General features: G+C 33.6%; 1 protein-coding gene across 3 annotated transcripts in view; it reads right to left on the bottom strand.

Annotated features, from left to right (window-relative positions):
- Positions 1–22,871, bottom strand: part of LOC130215257 (retinoic acid receptor RXR-alpha-A) — a 301,966-nt gene extending 279,095 nt beyond the window's left edge. Inside the window, exons 1-2 of one of the 3 annotated variants that reach the window (XM_056447175.1) lie at positions 22,634–22,871; positions 8,923–9,045 (exon numbers count right to left, since the gene is read on the bottom strand). In XM_056447175.1, the coding sequence (XP_056303150.1) occupies positions 8,923–8,953 (31 nt within the window). In that variant the 5' untranslated portion in view covers positions 8,954–9,045; positions 22,634–22,871. Of the gene's footprint in view, positions 1–8,922; positions 9,170–22,633 lie in introns of those variants that run through there. The other 2 variants (XM_056447179.1, XM_056447176.1) reach the window with 2 other exon arrangements.
- Between the last annotated feature and the right edge of the window lie 807 nt (positions 22,872–23,678).

A 23,678-nucleotide genomic window follows, 5' to 3' on the forward strand; every position in this document is an offset into this window, starting at 1 on the left:
TGCTAATTCTTTCGCACATGACATGCGATAGCCAATGAGGATGATGAAAAGTGTAGAGAAATATATGACTGAATATATTTGCATATTTATGTACTGATAAGAATATTTTGTAACATTATAAACGTCTTCACTGTCAACTTTGAACAATTTAACACATTTGTGCTGAATCAAAGTATTAATATTTATTACAAAACCTTTTTAAAAAAATAGCAAAGCATGGTTTCTGCACTAAATATATACTTCTTAAATCTTCAGAAGATAAAACATTGGCAAAATGTTTCTGTTATTTTATGCCGAATAAATGACAACATTTTTAGTTTAAATTTGGAGTCATGTCATTAGTAATTTACAGAATAAAACAAAAATTACATTTTACTCAAACCAATAATAATAAATCTTAAATCAAGAGAAACTGAAGCTTCTTGGAAGGTACTTGGAATCCACTAAATGGCACCTATTTGACCTCTTTTACAGGATGTAAGATAAGCCTTTGGTGTCTCCAGAGTGTGTCTGTAAATTTTCAGCTTCAAGCCTGTGGCTTTAAATGCAAATGAGCTGCTTCTCCTCGCCCACTGTTTCAACGTGCATGTCTGCTTCTCATCATCCATTACATCAGATAAACAGCACAGTGATAGATACAGACTCGAATGAAGCTAAAATAAATCTCATTGGTCAAAAATACCAAGTAAGTTTATTTGATGTATTTGTGGTGGAGTTTATTCAAGCCTTCCTGAAATGATGAGTCTAGTAAATTTATTCAGCCCTAAACAGAACCACACAGTTGGCAAATTATTTATCACTAAAACAATTAAAAGAAAAGCACATTCTTTATAAATATATCCTCTCTGTGATCATGACCTAGAAATAGAAAAAGGCAGACATAAAAAATCCTGAACAGAGAATATGTAAACAGTGTGACACAAACCAAATAGAGAATGAGATACACTTCCTTCTGTTTTGCCCCAAATACACCACAACTAGAGAAATATTTTTCCCCCAATTTGAAACATTGACTAATTCATTTTTTAATTTAAATGACTTAATAATAAAAAACTTTACCAAATACTCAGAGAGAATGAATTGACATATAGGCTAGCTGCAAAATATGTATACACCCTACACACAATAAGAAATGGTTAATGTAAATTCATGTATCTTATTTAAATAATCTAGACTTTTTATTATTATATTTGTTTTATTTATCAAATATATTATCTGTTTGTTTGTTTGTCATTTATGTCTTATTTACTGTATATATATATATATATATATATATATATATATATATATATATATATATATATATATATATATATATATATATATATTTTATTTTTATTTTTTTAATTATTATTATTTAATGATTTTAATATACTATATACTTGAAGTGCTTTGGCAATACTGTATTGAATGTCATGCCAATAAAGCAACTTGAACTTGAACTTGAGTTTCACACAAAGGCTGTTTGCAGTGCATACACAAACACACATATTAGCGTTTACTGACACCATCCAGCCGTGGTGATTATAGTGGTTAAGAATTAAAATTGTTTTAAACTTATCAAAATCATAGAGAGTTGTAACAAATATTTTAAATACAGTTTATTTGCAAAAATATGTGTATCATGTGGACGTGTATCAGTCAACGTGGTGGGCGAGGAAAACCGCACTCCTACGTCACATTGCGGTGGGCCTCAAAAATCACTGAGATTTGGGTCCTATTTTAACATCAAGAAATTTTAAAAAAGAGACTTGTTGGTTTATATCACTGCAGTATGACTGTGGACACACTATACCTACACACAGTTCTGTCCAAACAGCTTACAAAAGATGATCTTCATCATAGGTGCCCTTTAACATTATATAAAAAATAAAAAAATAAGCATTTATCAGATGATGAAGATATGTCTGCTGATATTGTTCAAAAATAAATAAACAAATAAAGAATAAGATATAGTAAAAAATACTAATTGCTATTTATATATGCAATACAACAGGTGCCAAGTGTTTCTATATTTTTTCTGTTAAGTTTCATGTCAAAACATCCCACCGATCATTTATGATGCTGTCAATGGCACTTTTTAAGTCGAAGCAAAAATATTTATTTGAATACAATTGAGCCACTCTCCTCCCCTTTTTTCAGAAGAAGGTATAGTCTTTACATCTTGTGCCTCTTATACTCTGTCAACAAATAATAATTTGCATGCATTATAAAGTCGTGTCAGTTTAAACTCCTGATATACAGTTTTCTGAACATGCAGATGGAAACACACACAGAAAGCTAGCTGTTACACATTGTCATGTGACACTTTCAACTGTCAAACGCACAAAGTTACGTCAAAAGAACATATACACAAAAATACCAGTTCACATATTACTTATGTTTTTAACAACTGGGAAAGAAACCGCATGTGTGATATTATATTAAATCCATGAAACAGTATCTCTTGAATATAAAGACAACACCATTACCATAATACCAGGCCTTGTCATTTAGAAATTATCAAATTAAGAATATTATGTCGTTTCCATTCCTGCAGAAAACTACAACCATGGAGTTCGGGGAGTTTATTAACAGTGCTTTCTGATGTATAGAATAACTCCCTTTGGATAGAACTTTGCCTTTTGTAACTTTTTAAAACTTTTTAATGCAACATTATGCATTTAATGATGTTTTTAAATGTAAAAAAAAATCATTGGACCTTTTTAAAACATTATTATTTTTTATATTATTATATTTAGTCTTATTTTTAGAATTGATTCGTTTCCCAAAGATGCTGACCAAACCTACACACACACCCACACATTCCATCCAGGCTTTGGCATATACTGACATGTGTGTCTATAGGCCACAAATAATTATTTTCTCCTACTGGATCACTGCTCCCACATCGTATGTCTGGTCAATTATTCAGCCAGAGACTAGTGTTTTTTTTCTTGCATCTGAGATGTTGCAAGACGACCTGAATGTATCTGCATCAGCAGTCTGACAATCCACATCTCATCACGCAGTACAGCCCCCTGAACAAACCCCCTCCAATGTCCAAAAACAGATCCAACAACAACTTTTGAAAATGCAACCATAATAAAGTAAAAGTTAAGCATTTGGATGTTTTTAAAGGTGCCATATGCTGCCTTAGTTTAGTAAGTTAAATTGTTCTCTGATATCTACATAGTAGGATTATGGCTTTGGTAAGTTAAAAAAAATCTACATAAATGGTTTAATAAGCTCATTTATTACTCCATAAAATACCCATAGAACCAGAAGGTCCATGATTGACCATATATGGTTGGTGCCGCAAATATTAATGAGCTCCGCATTGTGTTGCGCTGTATTTTGAAGCTATGGTCAAAGAAAACACAGCTAAGACTTAGTACCAACCTCTGCATGAACAGTTGCGCTAAGTGATTTGACACGATTCAGCAGTATACGTGTGTTTGTTGAAGCATATGCATAAAGTTTCACAATAAACATGATAAATTAATAAAATATGTAACTAAACATACCTTGTGCCTCTTCGGAATGGAAATACATAAATGTGTAATCTGTAAATCTTGCAGCTTGTGCCCTGAGGTGTGTTTGAAACATGCCTTGTGCTGTCATTGCCCTGCAATTTTGGGCTCGTGTTTTCAAAATAAAAGTCCCACATACATGGTAAGTAAAGTATATGTCTACAATAACTAAGGGAGGCAAATTATCCCTGTTGTCTCACTAGAAAATGTTTGGCTTATCAAACGCAGCCCAAGACATGCATATTAATGATCTCAGAGCTGCATTTAAGTCATGTTCCTCTTGATGAAATCAGCTGCTCATCAGGTCTGGATGAATGACCTAAAGTAGGCATACATGCAAATGCGAAGGGCATGGACTGTGAGTCTCGTCACAGTTTGTTTTGTCCTCTGATTGTCCACCGAGGTTTTACACATGTGTAATTTACATGAGAAAGAGGAGGCTCACAGTGTGGACATTTCCATACTGATCTCATATTATTCTACTATGCCTTGGTATACCTAGATTTTCATTATAGGGCACCTTTAAAGTCAATTACTGTGCTTACATCTGGATTTGCAGCATTCAGGGACTAGAAACAACAATATGTGTAGCTTTAACAAAGATAAACTGTATTCAGTGTAAACAGTGAAGGCCATAGTGTCATTACATATAAGATTATTTAAATTCTATAAACCTGGATACTGTAACCGTCCCAAGAAAAAACAGCAAGCACTATTTGTGTCATTTGTATCTTTGTTCTAATGAATTTATCTATGCTTGTCATTTGTTTAATATATTTTTATATTGATACACCCCGAACACACACACAAAACCATCCCGATCTTTCTAAAATAATGAATTCTTTCCAAATAGAGCTATTCAAGTCATAGTTAAACTGTCTTTATATTGTAATACATCAGATGCGTTGTCAGCTTTAGTTCAGTGCGCAGCCCTAATTATTAAGCACTATAAACCAATTTCCACATTTAGAGTTATAAATGTTTCTTGAGAATCAAAATCTGTTTATTAGAATAATTTCAGAGGATTGACACAGCACTGAAGACTGCAATAATAGGATAAGAGCAAATACATTATAGTTAACTGTTAAATTAAATGATTAAAAATATATTTAAAAAAAGTCTGATCACTAAGGAAGTACCCGCAAACCTTCCCAGAGGTTACATTAACTCCTCAATGTATAATATGCACCCTTAACATCCTAGGGCTTAGTGGCCACATACCTGGACATCACATTTTAGCTCTTAAGTGGCTATTTAAAATACTTTGAATGTTTTATATTTTGTTCCAGACATACAGTGTCATCCTGCAACTGTTTTGCAGCATTTGAAATGTCCCAACTACTATTTTAACTATCCAAAATGGGATTTTTTTTTTGTTTTTACTCTCTGGTAGTCAAAACATGTTCAACAAAATGTATATATCATACAAGCATTAAAAAACGGTCAGGAAAAAGTGTTTTATGTAAATTCAGATCATGAGTCCACATATATGGACATCATTTTTCTCTAAAAGTACATCATATCAAAAGATGACACTTAGGTTTTTCTAATTAGGTTCCAATAAGCCCAAATAGCAAAGAGAAATAAAAAATGCATGTAAAAAAAACACCTTGGGCCTTATGAGGTTAAAGCACTAATATGTAGACTTAAGAGGCTTAGGACATCTGGCAGCACTAATGGCACTAATGTGTAAAGATGCATTTTGACGGTGTAAAAAGAGCTGTGTCAGTTTGCAGAAAATACACGGCAATAGAGCAAATTCGATTACTGAAAGCTCTTGAAGGCTAATGTTTTTACCTCTGTATTCATTCAATGCACCATCCCCATTAAAATCAATGGTTTCATAGTGTTCCCTGTAAAGACGTTAAAAGGTCTAAATGTGGTGTCCATCTGACATACAGCAGCTCAGGGTTGATAGTGAAGCGACTTGCAGAAAACACTCTCCGGCTTTTGCAACAGCAGTGGCCTACATTCCAAAGCGGCGTGCCAGCCCTGTTGCAAAATCAATACTCTTAACAAACACTCCGGCTCTTCCCAGTGGTATGAGAGCTCCGCTCCCTGCCAAACCTCTGTCAGACTCATATTTATGCGCTAAGATTGAATTCAGCATTTTCTTCGCTCTCTATTTTCTCTTTCTTTTCGTCCTGATGGATGAAATCTGTGGCTTTCGAGTGGTAGCAGAGCCAAACAACTCGGCCTGCGGTCCAGTCTTTACAAAAAAACAAAAAAACAGTAAAGATCAGCCTGTCCACCCTTAAAATGTGGTTATTTAGATGGCTACACACAAAACACTGCTATTCTGACTCAAACCAGCTCATTTCAGGGAACATAAATGAATAAGAGCATGCATTCATTGCTTAAAAGAGCAGCCAACTAATATAGAGTCCAAGACATTGCATTCATGACTCCTGCCGAGAATGAAACCTGCGCAGAAAGATTTAGTATGCCAGAAGAATGACCTTTACTAAATCCACGTAAAAAAAAACAGTTCAGTCATCGTCCAGTAGCATAACCAACTTTAAATAATGCCAACAATCACTTGCCTGAAAATACATCAGGAGCATGAAGTTTTGTCAAAAGGACTGCACATTTTTTTTGATGAATCAGAACGATTCCAAGAAGCACTTTGATCCAGTTGCAATTATGGCAAATATCCACACATTTAGAGTGCAACGACGTGCTTAATGATATGATTAAACGCAGATGTTATAATTACGACGGAAGAGTTATAACAGCAACAACCAATATTTTTACTCCTTCCAGTTTTATCCAAGTACAAACCTACTATTGTAGGAATATTCTGGGTTAAATACAAGTTATGGTCAAGAGAAAGCATTTGTGGCATTACGTTGGCACAACTACCCAGCTAACAAGGGAACGCTTTCAGAATTCTGGCTAAAGTTCTGGCTAAGGTTCTCTCAAAGTTATGAAACATTCTTCCAGTATAATAATGTCTGTATATCTTTATACTACATATTATTCATGAGATGTGTTATTCGGATATACATCAAATGTGGCAAAAAAAAAAGGTTTGAAATAATTTTTGCACACATTTCCTCATAAATAAATGGTACATCACAAGACTTACAATGAATGTACTGTAAATGCTAACGTTCTCTCAAAGTTATGAAACATCTTCCAGTAAAATGTTCTGATAATATTGACTGTATATCTGTATACTGTATATCATTCCTGAGATGTATTATTTGGATATACATCAAATGCTGCAAAAAAAAAAGTTTTGAAATGTTTTTACATAAATGGTACATCATAAGACTTACAAAGAAAGTAAATGGGGACAGCATGCAGATAATTAAAAATAGTAATATGAATATTTTTATGCAAAATTATGCACTTTTTAAGTTTTCAAGTTTTTAAGTGCAAAAATCATCATTAAACCTTTTAAAAATATTATTATTATTATTATTATTATTATTATTATTTGTATTATATTAGTGTATTAAATATAATTTGATCCCCAAAAAAGCTGAACAAACCTACACACACCCTACCACAGTTTATCCAGACTTTAGCATATTATTTGAGTTGAATTGTGTAAAACTGCATACGCAAAAATGAATAAAAATATATTCAAGCATTTGTGGCATTACGTTGGCACAACAACCCAGCTAACAAGGGAACGCTTTCAGAATTCCGGCTAATGTTCTGGCTTAGGTTCTTTCAAAGTTATGAAACATTCTTCCAGTAAAATGTTCTTATAATAACTCCTGTATATTTGTATACTGTATATCATTCCTGAGATGTATTATTGAGATATACATCAAATGTTGCAAAGAATAAAAGTTTTCAAATGTTTCACAAACATTTCTTTACAACATAAATGGTACAGCATTAGACTTACAAGGAAAAGAAACGGGGAAAGCATACAGATAATTAAAGTTGAGTTGAATTGTGTAAAACCGCATACACAAAAAAGGTTAACAAATAATATTTTCACAATAACATAATTTTAACACATTACAACTGTTTATATTTTTGAAACAGTAGCTACACTAAAAAAAATTCCTGTAGAATTTACAGTAACTTACTGGCAGCAGTTCACCAGTAACTTACTGTAAATCTAATTGTACTATAAATACTGTATGTCTATTTACAGCAAATAAAAAAAATACTGTATTTTAATGGCGCCAAGGGGATATGTCCCACAATGCAAAGTTAAAATACAGTACTATACTGTATAACTGTTTATACAGTAAAATACAGTTCATTTTACAGTTAAATACTATGTAATATACAGAAATTGTTAACAGTGTATGTTTCCATCCAAGAATGTGAATTAAATGTATGCGTAAATCCTGAATATTGCGAATAAAGCAGCTTTTTCCATCCAACGAGTCAAACAGAACAAAATCATCACTTCCTGACTAACTGGCACCAAATATCAACAGTAATAACTGAATTTGCTGTGGTAGGAGAAGCTGCGTCAATCTTCTCAATTCAATTCAATTCACCTTTATTTGTATAGCGCTTATACAATGTAGATTGTGTCAAAGCAGCTTCACATAAAAGGTCATAGTAAATTGGAACAGTGTAGTTCAGTTTGTAGTGTTTAAGTTCAGTTCAGTTTAGCTCAGTTCAGTGTGGTTTAATAATCACTACTGAGAGTCCAAATATTGAAGAGCAAATCCAACGATGCGCAGCTCTATAGATCCCGAACCATGCAAGCCAGTGGCGACAGCGGAGAGGCAAAAAAAAAATCTCCTTATTTAATAAATGACTTGTCTCTCAGAAGATGATGCTGACACACAATGAACACGTGGTGACATTTGAAAGCATGAGACGTGGAGCACAGATGCTCTTAATAATTAACACTAATACTAAAACAGTTAGGACATTTTAGAATGACCAAAACAACATTTCAGATGTTTTACAATGTGCTCAGCCTGCTGGTTTGTCCATTCACAGTTTTCACACACATTTTTTTACATCACATGATCTCTTATAACAAAATCACGACTTTTTTTAATGCGCATACTGGAATTTGTTCGCAAAAAGTGTTTCCATCATAGTTTAATCACATTTTTCTTATTGGATAAAAAGTTTATCCTACTCAGTTATGCACATACATTTTTTATGCACATCTTGGCGTTTTCATCAACATTTCCAAAATGTGCATAAAAATAGGTGGATGGAAACATGTTTAGTGACTATTTTAATGTTTACCAAATGGGCCCTTTCACTTCCATTACAGGTGCCTCGCTGTATACTAAATGTTTCCTTTTTAAAATGTGCATTAAATGACTCCCACAAAATACATTCATAAAAACATGACGACACAAAGTGAGCTGAACTCCTAACCCAGAAATGTTTCTCTTCAGGCTTTGTCAGGATAATTAAACACAATAACATCGCTAAAAATCCTAACAGCATCACAGCCTTTGAGACTCACCCATGTGGATATCAAGGCAGAAGGGATCCATGAGGAACAGCCAGAGCTCACAGACGTGTGGTCTGAAAGATGAAGGGAGCTCCGCCAGCCTGCAGTGATCTTTTCTCTCCTCCTGACATGTACCTAAGACAAAACAAAAGGTTTCTTTTGAGGCTCCTCTTAGAAACACACGTCCATGAAGTACCTTACTCTCCCCCCCTGCGAGCGGTCATTGAAAGAATAGACTGTCCCCTGCTGCCGATCAATCTGTTAAGAACTCTCCATTCTCTCTGAATTAGGAAATCCTGGCTTTCTTCCACTGGAAAGCTATCGAGAGTGAGCACTGCAGGATGGATTTCCAAAACAAGACTTTCTCATGCCAAGTGGCACCTCTGTGTACAATTGAATTCCAGTAAGGTTTGTTTCTCTGTTTGTTTTAGATCCATGCAATTGAGCTGCATGTCTATGCCTCGCGAGCTATGATTTCAAGAGCAGGAAATATGATTAAATCAGACATGCTTGTGCCATTTAAACTGCTTTTTAATTACTACGAAAACAAAATGTATCTCAAACTACAATGGTGTGAAGAATTTGGGAGTAAATATGTATATATTTAGCATATAAACAAGAAGAATGGGAACTGGATAGGTCGAAAATACCACTAAGAGACGCATTCTAGTTCTGTAATAAACTATATTTAAATGGTTAGCTTCACCTGAAATTGCCCTTTTGTCATTATTTACTCAGACTCATGTTGTTTTACTTTCATAGAAGTGTATTAATCTTAAAGAGCCTCTATTATGGGTTTTTGGAAATGACTTTCCATACAGTTCGTAACACAGCACTAAGTGAATGAAAACATCCAGTTGAGGTTTAAATCTGAAAGTGCAACTTGTCTAAAACTATTGATTATTCAACAAAATAGGTGACTCAGAGTCAAATAAATGAATTGTGTTGGGTTTGGATCTTTTGCTTGAACGAATTGACGTCGACACGGTACATCACCAAAAATGTAGCACCAGTTCTGGTAAAACATGAACGCGTCTTTCCCTTAACACACTAGCGGAGTTTGGGGGAACACGGGATTGATCATGACATTAAAATGACGATTACTGACAGGTGAAGATTCGGCTGTGGAGAATAAAGGGTTAAAGTTTTTTAACAACAATACCACAGTATAGCCAACCTAATGCTGTGTTTGTTCCTGTCATTTTTCTGATGATTAATACAATAACCTTTATTGCAACATGGGATTCGCTGGCCAATTGCTATTAAAGGAAGGAGCAGCAGAGACTATTTTGTATGGGACTTTATCAGACTTTGACAGGGACTTTGTCAGTTCACATTTACCAGTTTCTTCTTTCTCTGGATAATAAGTGTTATTAAAATGGTTGCCTCGTTTTGTGTAGTTTGCAAAATATGTATTTAATTGTGTTTTGTAACTTGTAATCACTTATCTTTTATAGATCAGTGCTTGTACCGTATTTCTCAGGTTAAATCTTTATGGGGCTATTTACATATTGTGTTCAAAACCACGCTGAACAAATTATATGTGAGTAGTTGGGAAAATTAGGTAAAAATAAATGCATATTATAAGACAATGAAAGAGTTTTTTTGACCTTGCATGCATATCAGCCCAAAAACCAAAATATGACCTTTATTACCTTATTCCATTGATGTATGTTCATGATGCTTCAAAACGTCCATATGCATTTAAAAAAAAAAACTTTTCAATTGTAGGCTTTCAATTGAGAACAATCAAACCAGTCACACACATATAGATTTAGGTTCTATAGAAATATATGAATAATATTAAAATACAAATAAATAATAATATTAAGTAAAAGATAAAAGAAAAGAAAAATAAGGAAAACTTCTACTCTTCTAAAATAACTGAAGGGTCCATCTTCTTTATGTGATCTAAAGCAGGTTGCCAGGTGAGAAAAAACATATTGCAGTACAACCTCTTACAGTATCGTATTTTTTCAAAGGTCAAGTGGAGTAAAAGTTCCGTAAGTCGTTCCTTAAAGGTTGGCAGCAAATGGCTAATGGGAACATACATAACTTCCTCTATACTTAGTTCTATACTCCTTCTATCGGCTTGTTAAGTGTGACGTCACGCGAAGCGGCTTCCGGGTCCAAGCGCTATATCAAACTGTATGGGGGGACTCATTAAATGATAATAATAAAAGTTTACAAAGCGATGTAATCCTTCCGAAAATTACGATTGCAATGTATATATCCATGCCTAATATCTGATGGCCAGAAAGTGATTCTTTTTTTTATAAATTGTTACAATTTTGGTATTTGTGATGCAGCAAGCCCAGAGATTGTTGTGTACGCTATGACTTTATATAAACTTATCTTTAAAGTGTGATAGGACTAAAAAGCAGTCATAAACAAATATTTTCTCAATTCAAATGAATGGCGGCTTGGATCCGGAAACAGTATTACAGACGTCACCAACACGTCACCACTTTACAAGCGGATACTATAAGTTTAACGATAATATTCCAGATACCTGTAATAAAGTGTAATGAGGTAAGAGGTACACTGTACCACTGTATATGGGAATGTGTGGAAGTGAAACCCTTTTGGCAAGATATTACAGAAATGATTGACCAAATTTTATCAAAGAGATTACCATTGGATCCTAAGATTTTTATCCTGGGTATATATCCTGTCAGCCCTCTCTTACAAAGCAAAGAGGTCCGATTCATAGAAATGTGTATTTTACAAGCTAAACGTATTATTGCTCTTAATTGGAAAAATATAAATGAACCTAAAACTGGAAAGTGGATTAAAAAAAATTGTGTCACAAAAGGTGTGAAGCACAATTGAGTACAGCCCATTTTGACAATTAATATTTCTATCCATTTCTCAGTGAATATAGGAAATGTATTTTGGTGCAAATAAACAAAACAGACTTATTAAACAGACATATTTATTAAAATAATATTTTAGTTACCAAGCATATTTAGAAATTGAAAGATAATACAATTAAATTCAAGCAAAACATTGCAAAAAAAAAAATTACTACCTACAAAATTTCAAATAAATTTTTACATTTTTTTATTTTTTGTTTTGCTTCTCTTGATTTTTCCTCTTTTTTAAATTCCTATTTAATATTTTTCTATAACATAAATTTGGGTGTACTAGTTTTTGGACTGTTACCTTAAGTTATTTTGTTAGATAAGCTTCTGATTTGGCTTCAGTACTGACTAATTTAACGTATATGCACAAATATAATATTGTAAAGCTTCCTTTTAAAAATATAAATTTAAAAGATAGATTTGTGTCAATGGAAAAGATCAGATACATTGTCAAAAAGAAATAAAATGTGTTTGAAGATATCTTGAGACCTTTTAATAACTTCCTAAAGTACAATGTAAATGTTGGCAGTCTGCTACAACAAGAACAAGCTCTGAAGAAGTAGGGTAGTATCATGGTCTAAACTTGGCAAACACTCTTTGCCTGATTTTAACAAATCCCCTTTTTGTTAGGTAACGGGTTGATGGGAGGGAGAAAAGGGTGTAAAATGTTTGCTGTGTCCACATGATTATTATTCTGTAATTGTGTAATCTGTTGTGAGATGCAAAATAAAAAAGTAATAAATATAAAGTACAAAGCAAAAGGTTGGCGGAAATTTTTCCTTCCATTTGAGCAAAATGAACCATCGAAACCCATCAGATTTGAATATAATTATTTGGTATACATATTGTTTTCTGTATGAATTAAAGTCTTTAAAGTTACATGAGGGTGAGCCAAGGATGACTAAAATTTTCTTTTTGGGGTTATCCAACATTTTAAATCAATGCCAATCGCAAGGTTCTTTTTTTTATGAACAGCTGAAATGTTGCTCTATTCATCAAAAATTGTATTTAAGCACACTGGAAAAAATTATGTCTGCAAAATTGTTGCAAACAATTTATATGTGTTAAATTTAAACAAACAAATAAAATTTAGTAATGTTCAACTTAATTTGTTTGTTTAAATTCAACCCAAATGGAAAGGCCCTCATGATCTTTCTGTTAAGCACTGGTTGCCTCCAGTATTGTAAATACTGTATCTGGAACTGTCATCAGTAAGGATCAACCATGCTAAACTGGACATTCTGATGGTGTGGAAAATCTATACAGTATAGGCGACGTCAAAGAAATCTTGGTCACTTGACCCTCATCTGATACTACGAATCTCAAATTTAAGATAATTTATCTAATAGCTTGGTCTACATTCTCAGAAATAAAGGTACAGGAGCTGTCACTGGGTGCATATTTGTACCTAAAGAGTCCATAATGGTACCTCAAAGGTACTTTTTAGGTAAATTTGGGCACTGATATGCACCTTTGAGGTACCACTGTGGACTCTTTGGGTACAAATAAGTATCTGTTGAAAAGGTACTGCCCCAGTGACAGCTCCTGTACCTTTATTTCTGAGAGTGTACAGTTATTCTGTGTATCCTGATGTGCATATAACGGAGTGGGGGATGGGGTATATAGGGGGTAATAGCTGTTGGGGGTTTTCTTGGGTTGAAAAGTATTTTTCCATCTGATTGCAAAAATTATATATTTTAATTTTTGGAAATAAAAACTGAATAAAAAAAAAAATAAAAATAAATTCAACCCAAATAAATAGTTTACAACCACTTAAAAAATGTAAATCCAAGGAATCATCTTTGAATAATCTTTCAATGCATATATTAAACTGTAAAAAGTAGATCATAAAATAATCAGTAATCAGGCTTTTTTGTCATTTGGATATAATTAGTAAAACAAGACTTTAATAATCTAAAGTTTGTCTAATAAAAATGCATATAGCACCAGTACTATATTTATTAAAAAAAGGAAAGAGATATTCCTATAAAGACTTGACAATGATAAAAAAAAATTGCCAAATAGACACACAAATGACCAAAAAATAAAAAATAAAGAGATTGAGAAGAAAATCAATTCTATGAAAGCCATGAATCCAGAAAAGCACTCAAAAATGGCCATAACGGAGTACATTTGCTGCATAATATTTCAGCCTCCAAATGAGGCAATTAACTAAATCGCCTTGTCTTGACAACGTAATAAGGCAAGTGGGAGGAATGGCACAGCAAAGATGCTCACGGCCGGCTTGACCTGCTCTATTCACAAGAGCACCGATTGACCGCATTCACCAACGCAGACGACAAATGAGCTACTTTAATAACTAGAAATCATTCAGTTAGATGGAAAAAAAGACACATTCAACACTCCATCATCACCGAGCCAAGGAAAATCAGGATTTGTGCAAGTTATTCTATTCTATAGTTAAAGGAAAAGAAAACCGTAATCTCAATGTACAGTTGAAGTCAGAATAATTAGCCTCTGTTTGAATGTTTTTTCTTTTTTAAACATTTCCCAAATTAAGTTTAACAGAGCAAGGGAATTTTCACAGTATCTCTGATAATATTTTTTCTTCTGGAGAAAGTCTTAATTGTTGTATTTTTTTGTCTAGAATAAAAGCAGTTTTAATTTTTTAAAAGTCATTTTAAGGACAAAATTATTAGCCCCTTTAAGCTATATATATATATATATATATATTTTTTTTTTCTGATTGCCTACAGAACAAACCATCATTATACAATAACTTGCCTAATTATCCTTTCCTGCCTAGTTAACCTAATTAACCTAGTTAACCTAGCCTTTAAATGTCACTTTAAGCTGTATAGAACTGTCTTGAAAAATATCTAGTAAAAGATATGGGGGGAGGGGCTTCGGGTGGTTCAGAAGACCCACCACTCACTGACAAAGGTCCAGAATTTACCCCATACATGATTAAAAATAACCCATTGAAAAAGGCTTTAAAACCAAGTAGAATTGGCTGTCGCTTCGGTGTGACTTTAGCTAATCAGTTTTGGCCAATGCTAACAAATATTTTAATTTCCCAAACTTAAGAGAAGTCTTCTTTAGCTACTGTATTGTTTTTAAACAAAGAAAACATTTTACAGGTAACTTTTATCTTAAATCTTGGACCTTATTCTTGAAACAAAAAATGAGCAATAAAAAGGTGTGAAGCACCTCCAGGACCATATTAAACTATTTTGGCTATATTGTTGTTATCCATGAATTTTTTTTACAAGAGAGGAAAGAAAAAGTGTGAAGCTCTACGTTGTTGTTGTTGTTGTTGTTATTATTATTAAAAAAAATAATTTATTCAAATGGCCTAATTCTGACTAAGGAAAGTTGAATGAGCTATTTGTTATTTGCCTAATAAATGACAGTAGCCAACAGTTTTTAATTTAAAACTTTAACAGATTCCAATTTTTTTGTAATGATATATGATGTAATAAATATGTATTTTAAAATTAAGTATTATTTCACATTTCTTTATTATAAATCTTTATAAAATATAATTTTTAGTATATGTGCCACCGTAGCGAGCACGCTACGGGTTTTGTTCAAGATTGAGGAAAAATTGAACGTGAGATTGACAGGCGGTGCAGCAGCAGCAGTAATGCGGTCGATGTATCGGTCCATAGTGGTTAAGGAGGAGCTGAGCCGAAAGCTCTCGATTTACCACTCAATCTACGTTCCAACTCTCACCTATGGTCATAAGCTTTGGATCATGACCGAAAGGACAATATCTTGGATACAAGTGGCCGAAATGAGTTTCCTTCGCAGAGTGGCAGGGTGCACCCTTATAGATAGGGTTATGAGCTCTGTCATTTTTTCTTTTTAAGAAAAAAAAAACCCTTTCTCCAGGCTGGCTACGGGCCTGTAAAGAAATCAGGTTTTCACATGATCAACACTTTGATTCTGACTTATTCTGCTTCATCACTGTGCAATTACAGCTTATCTTTGGTTCCAGATGGAATCTGTAGGTTTTTTTAGCCTTTTCTCCTATAACTTTGAAAGAAAATTCATAATTCACCTTTACTGACAAAGCTCCAGATGTGTTTTCCTAAAGCCAAGGACACAGAGGTGCTCGTATGTCACCTGAAGGATGTGTATGTACAGTATCCATCAGTGCCATCTGTTGTCAGCCATAACCTGACAAGACAAACAGGGTCAGTAAACAATCACAAATGACCATCGTGTTCCTTCAGGACTTCAAAATTCTTCTTTAGCATTGCCTTATTTGTTTCTTGGCTAGAACATGACATTCTGCTTTTCGTTCGGTTAAAGAGGTCCATTAGAGATATTTCAGTATCTTAAGAGGTTTGTTGACATCGTTTGCAGTTCTAAACTTTAATGGTTGGGCCACATAATTTAAGGATTTAATTTAAGAATCAATGGAGCTGCATTTACAGTATGAGGACTAAAGTAATGGAAAAGAAAAAAGTCTCATTTGTTGACTGCTGCCTGCAATCGCTCTCAGTTTTAAGAGGGTTGAAAATGGACAGAATTACACAAGACTCTCTGAGGGCTTCATGGAGCACAAAAAGCAAATGTTCCTGTTTGAGCAGAACAAGCTAAAATAAGGAGGTATGTGCTAATGCACTGTGTGTTAGTCAACTATAGTCCAACATAAGTACATGATGCACAAAACGGAGCTAACAATTTGATGTGTTTTCAGTCGGACTAAAGCATTTTAATGACTTGAAAAATATAATTTGCTGTCTCGTTGTTGTTCTTAAACCCCATTCAGAATTTGTATACAATCCTCATATTGTTTTTGTTGAACAGCCATGATATGTATTTTTATATCTTTTAATTATTCATCTGATATACAGTAGTCAACATCTGAAGTGATTCAAACCATTTTATCAAAGTTGTCCAAAAACTACTGAACAACCCTCATTCTTAGGAACATTTTGAAAACCTTTTTTACTATATACCATGAGGGAAAAATTATTTAACATGACACCATTTTTCTCAGAAAACATATTTATAAAGATGACTCATGTAGAGAGTGAAGTCACATGCATTGCTCAGGTGTGAGTGTAAAAATCTATCAAATCTGATCTTTATTTTGTATTTTAGATTGGATTTAAGTCAGGTGGTTGGCTGGGCCATTCTACGGCTTGATTTTCTTTCTCTGAAAGTATTTGAGATTTCCTTGGCTGTGTTTTGGATCACTGTCTTGGTGAAATGTCGACCAAGATTTCATCTTCATCACCCTGGTAATGTAGAGGTTAGACTGAAGCAGATAATATTAATTCACAATGATAAAGGGAAGAGGGTTGTGAAGAACTACTGAGAGATTTCAGCTGCTGTCTGGGCTTTATTGCCTTTTTACACCTCCCTTTCTTTATGTATTCAATACTTTTTTCCTGTGTTATTTCATTTTATTACACATAACTTAATTTGTAAGCTAATTAGATTAGTTTACTTTTCATATATGTATTTTATTGGTTGTTTTCAACATCTGGTAAAATTTTCAAGCCAACAGCACACTTAGAAATAGGCTTTCTTAGAAAAATGGTGATGTGTTGAATACTTATTTCTCCCACTGTACACTACCTGACAAAAATCGTGTCGCCTGTCCAAGTTTTAGGAACAACAAATAATAACTTGACTTCTAGTTGATCGTTTGGTATCAGAAGTGGCTGATATGAAAGGCATAGACCTCTAGTTTACGCTTAATTTACCAAAATATAATTACAGTTTTTATTATTTAATACGTACAGTAAGGACTGACTTTGCTTAGACAAAAGTCTTGTCACTTAACAGAAATAATGTACAATATAGAATATAAAGTCATGGTGCAGTGAAAAAATATATATATTGTGCATGACTCCCATGAGCTTGGATGACTGCATACATACATCTTTGCAATGACTCAAATAACTTACTAATAAACTCATCTGAAATGGCAAAGCGTTCCCCCAGGACTCCCAGAGCTCATCAAGATTCTTTGGATTCATCTTTAATGCCTCCTCCTTCATCTTACCCCAGACATGCTCAATAATGTTCATTTTTGGTGACTGGGCTGGCCAATCCTGGAGCACCATGACCTCCTTGCTTTCAGGAACTTTGATGTGGAGGCTGAAGTATGAGAAGGAGCACTATCCTGCTTAATAATTTGCCCTCTCCTGTGGTTTGTAATGTAATGGGCAGCACAAATGTCTTAATACCTCAGGCTGATGATGTTGCCATCCACTCTGCAGATCTCTCGCACGCCCCATACTGAATGTAACCCCAAACCATGATTTTTCCTTCACCTAACTTGACTGATTTCTGTCAGAATCTTGAGTCCATGTGGGTTCCAATAGGTCTTCTGCAGTATTTGTGATGATTAGAATGCATTTCAGGAGATGATTCATCTGAAAAATCGACCTTCTGCCACTTTTCCAAATGATCAACTAGAAGTCAAGTTATTATTTATTGCTCTTACAACTGGCATCGACAACAAGACTTTTATCAGGTAGTGTATATCTCAGATATATATCATCAGCCACTTCCAATTAAGGATTACTGAGTAACTATATTACTACTGCATTTATTTCAATACTGGAAGTGTAATTTTAGTGATTTTATAACTGAAGTGGACGTAATCATACAGAAAGAAACAGATCGGTCAGAGGTTTCTGTTTGTGTCAGGAGGTGTGAAGTTGGAGATGCTCCAACATTGATTAAAACTCTTACAGGGGAGCTCTGTTAGGTGCCCCTGTGAGACCCCGGGCACATGAGCTCTGAGGTAGAAGATATATGAGCCTGTGTAAACAAATCCCATAGCAAAAAATAAATAAATAAAAATCACATCACAACTAATGTTGTTGGGTTATTTTATGCTCTACAGGTATTTTTTTTCCTCCATTAGAAGTCTCTAACACTGCTAAGGTGAAATAAATGAGCAGAAAGGCTTGTTTTTGAACAATGTTCAGGATTTTTCATCCAACAAAATGGGAAAGTGTGACTGATTGCCACAGCCTGAGCTGGAGCACGGTGGTCCAGCATTCAAAGTGAGTTTTTTTGACTTTGTGATAAATGATTTAATGTGTGTACATTGGCGTTTGGAGTTCCATCAAGCATATTTGAACAGATCGAACTGAAGATAATCAGATGTGAAAATCGTGCAGCTTCGGGGGGTCGTTTTGCTTTGGTGTTGCGTTTCGTTTCTGCTGCAGGGCAGACATTTCGACCTCGTCACTCTGAAGCTATTGCCTGGAGAAAAGCACATTCTTTTCTGTTTACACTTCATATGTTTTCTACAACATATTTAGATGACAAAGGAGGAGGCCTGGTCAGATGTGGCCTCCTGGAGAGCCGGATGTTTGAGAAAGACAATATCATGAGCCTTGTGATGGAAGGCTGCCTCATCAGAAAGCGAGAAGTGAAGAAACCACATCTGTTTTCACTCAAAACAATCAGGATCAACACCGCAAGCAGCTCTCCAAAGCCTGCCGAGGGATGGAGCGGAGCAGAATATTTAGACATTCTTTGCTTGAGTTTTAACACAGAGTGAATGTAATGCATACAGACACGGAATCCCAATCAGTCAAGATACCCAAACCAAAGTGGATCTCACTGTGGGACACGTAAGGGTTATCGAATGGAGCACAGCTTGATGGATTCGAAAATGAAGATCGAATTTCAGACTACAAATGTAAAAATAAAAAATCCAAAATATATATATTACACAGGGGGTAAAAACTTTTGCACAGTATGAAGATGTCCACATTTTTCTTATTTTGTTGAAATATCTTTTTTCCCCAAAACCTTGCATGTTTCCTGGAGAACAAAATAAGTCAAATTAAAAAAAAGTTTCATTCCTTGGCTCTTAATGCATGAAATCTCCATCTGGAGCATCAGTGAGTATTTGAACCTTTTTTGATAGTTGTGTTAGAGTCCCTCAGTTGTCCTCAGTGAGAAAAGATGGATCTCAAAGTCATACAGTTACTGCTGGAAAGGGTTCAAATATGCTGGAAAACTAAAGAATCTGCAGGACCTGGAGGACTTTTTCTTTTAAGAAATCCAACTGTTCAGGACAAACAAGGGACTCATGAACAACCATCACAAAGAGGAAAAAAAAAATAGTTGTAGATCATGCACAGGGTTTCTGTAGGTTTATTCAAATGAAATGTACTTTTAAAGACCCTTTAAGACCATTATGAATGAAATTTAGACTTATACAGGGCTAAATACTATAGTTTTTTTTTTTTTCGAATGGCCCGGTAAATTCTGTAAATAGTTTTTGTATTCATGAAAGATCATGTAAAGCCATGTGTTGCTTTAGTTTTCTTTCCCTGATTAGACACTTTTCCCTGATAATTTAATTTAGTAGAATTCGCTATAAAAATGTCTAACAGTTGTTGCAAATTGTATCTCTTTGTAAAAAAAAAAAGTTTTGAGATGGATTATAAGTGACAGATTGGGTAGCTTTACTCGGACATAGGTAAATTAAGACCTTTTTAAAATGATTGAAGACCTACAACACATTATTTCAGTGAATTTAGGACTTTTTAAGACCCCACGAACACCCTGCATCGAGGAAACCACACACTGTACTAAAAAGCAAGGGTTCACAACTTTTGCAGGGTGTTATTTCAATAATTTTTTTCTTGTAAAATATCTATCTTTCTATTATATTTCCGTATATATTTAATGAAAAAAGTTGCTAATGAGATACTTAAGAAAAACATGTCTGTTTCTTTATTCTATATTTTATGTTAACATTAATATTATTAATATTATTATCTCTCTCTCTCTCTCTATATATATATATATATATATATATATATATATATATATATATATATATATATATATATATATATATATATATATATATATATATATATATATATCTGATATCTATCTATCTATCTATCATATTTAGATAGATAATTGCGGACAACTTGCTGATGAGATACTTAAAAACATTATTTCTGTATTTATGTTAAGTTAAAATTATTATTATTTGAAATTAATATTAATTTATAGAGAGAGGAAGATATTAAATGTTTTACATTCATACAAAAACAAAACAAAAAAAACAATTACAATATATATCTATATCATTGTTTATGGAAGTGTCCTGTGGTTGAACATTTTTTGGAGAAATTTCTAAACTTTTTATCTATAGTATTAAAACAGGATATACCCAAATGTCCAAAACTGTGTATTGTAAATATTTTTTCTATTATAAGCACTTTTACTAGTTCAGATAAGAAACTGTTAACTTTCTGTTCATTACATGCAAAACTTAAAATAGTTCGTTTTCTGAAAAATACAGAAAGCCTGGATTTTGGACAATGGTTATGGGTTGTGGGAATTCAATTCTGATCTGAGAAATCTACCAAAGTGATTGAGAAAAACTGTAAGAAGTTTTTCTCAGTCACTTTGGTCCATCTCTCAGATCAAAACTGAAGTTCTCAAAACTACCTGTTCAATTTTCACATCATCGTGTCACATGTGCACATCAAATAAGCAGTTTCTCATTCCTTTGAATAAGTTACAAACGCTTTTGTACATTCAAGCAAATGATTATGTGCAATTCTCCAATGTTTTCTACATTATCAGTTGCTTATGTCAAGTTGATCACAACTTATTATTTTGGTCTCTGTTGAATAATCTCAAATTGTCATAATATTGTGTCATAATGCATTTTTCTAGACATTTTCATTAGACCTTTTTTTCTAAATTTGTCTATAATTGGTAAATTTCTCCCAAGTGAATTTAGATTTTTTTCTAATGAAGGTGCATTTCAAAGGAGATTGTGCCATATATATGTTCACATTTCTACTTTTGTTTTGTTTTTTTCTTTGCGCTGTACAGTGCTGTCCTTTTCTTTCTGTATCACAATGACATGATCTGGCAACAAATTACAGTAAATACAGCGAAAAAGTAGACAACATGACTAAGTCTTATCCATAGACAATGACAGTAGGACTTGTCATTCTGATGGCACTGACATGTTCATTGATACCGAAGTTTAGTTTTGAGAAATGAACTAAGGATTTTGAGCGAGACGTGGTTTTGCAGTTAATCAATGGTGTTTTGCTATTTGTATGCAGTGTTTTGAGAAATGCACTTACTATTTTGTCAATTTCAATTCTGATTTGAGAAATGTACCAAAGCGACTGAGAAAAACAGTTTTGTTTGGCTTTAGAAAAATTTACTTATATAGTCAAGAGAAAACCTGAAAGGTTTTTCAAAATTTGGGATCCTTTTGTAGGTTTCCTGAAGGAAGCTGATACAAATTTTTTTCTCTGTATAAGTTGTATTACCTGCAATTGATATACCGTTGTTGTTATATGATGTACCTTTATATTTTATGTGTAAGTATGCATTTACTTATATGTTTGTTTATTTTTATTATTATTTAGATTTTTTATTGCTTTACTTTTTATTTATTATTATTTTGTATGTTTGGTTTTGCTTTATCTTGTACATGTTAAAAGCTACTAAAATCAATAAAGGCAGTGTTAAAAAAACAATTACAAACCTGCATTGTCATTTACATTATAGCCAACCTCACTAATTTCTCATACAAAAAGGCTTTACTTGATTAAATATTCAGTTATCAGATATTAAATCCCTGTCATCTTTTTTCTCTTATAGCTTTACATACAGTGCTCAAAAGTCTATTATATATTTAATCATAATATGTCCATTTGTAATTCACTGCATGGCACAAGCTGAAAGCAGCCAAGACAACCATCAAACTCACAGGCACTGCATCATTTAGTAAAGAAGCTGTACTCACAGAATAAGAAACCTACTTTTAAGCTAATACTGTATAGACTACTGGAAGATTCTGCTGAGCCGCAGCCTTTTAAATTATTTGAGGAACACTCGCTCTTTAAAGCTGAATTATTTACCCCTATTTTATGAAGAATCCAGCCAGCTGGTCTTCCATTAGTCGACTCATTCCACGGACCTCCATGAATGTGAGTGAGCGTGTGTGTGTTGACTTCGGTCCTCACACTGCCCACTTCAATTAAGTCAGCCGTGGGCTCGTGTTGGGAGAGGAATGAGGGCTGGATGTCCTTATGCAGAGGTGGAACACTTGTCAGCCGCTGCACGTGTTTGGGCCTTCGCTGAGATGACAGAGATCCAGGCCTGACCAGGAGGAACAGCCTGCTCCCTCAAAACAACACCTGCTGGGAGAGAATTGAGATGAAGAACTCAACTTCAAACACACCATGACTGATTATTACAGTAGCATACAGATAAGCACTGAAGCATATGGAAAAGTGAGTTGACATGAAACACATCTTTCTTAAAGTTTTATATTTTTAAACTTTTAAAAAAGTTTAAATTGAATATAAAAAGTCTAGGCTTAAAAAAGTGTTTGACAGGAAATAAATAAACAACTGCGTAAATATATTTTATATTAAATATATTTATATTTCTAAATAGTATTAAATATATTTAAATATGCATAAATATAAAAAAAATCTGAATATTAAATAATAAAGATTAAGTAAAATATAGTACTGTAATAAAATACATTCAGCAGATGCTTTTGTCCAAAGCTACTTACAATAAAGCATTCAGCTATCAAACAAGCAGAGGCAATACACAAGTGCTATATGCAAAGTAACTTGTTTGTGATCAGATAATTTAGTGCTAGAGTAAGAGTGCTTTAATTATCTAAGTAAGAGAGATTTAAATATCTATCTATCTATCTATCTATCTATCTATCTATCTATCTATCTATCTATCTATCTATCTATCTATCTATCTATCTATCTATCAATCTATCTATCCATCCATCTATCTATCCGTCCATCTATCCGTCCATCTATCCATCTATCTATCTATCTATCTATCTATCTATCTATCTATCTATCTATCTATCTATCTATCTATCTATCTATCTATCTATCTATCACAGCTCCCCTGTTAAGAAGATTTTTTCAA

This window comes from Danio aesculapii, chromosome 21 (assembly GCF_903798145.1).
Source record: "Danio aesculapii chromosome 21, fDanAes4.1, whole genome shotgun sequence".
Lineage (NCBI taxonomy): Eukaryota > Metazoa > Chordata > Actinopteri > Cypriniformes > Danionidae > Danio > Danio aesculapii.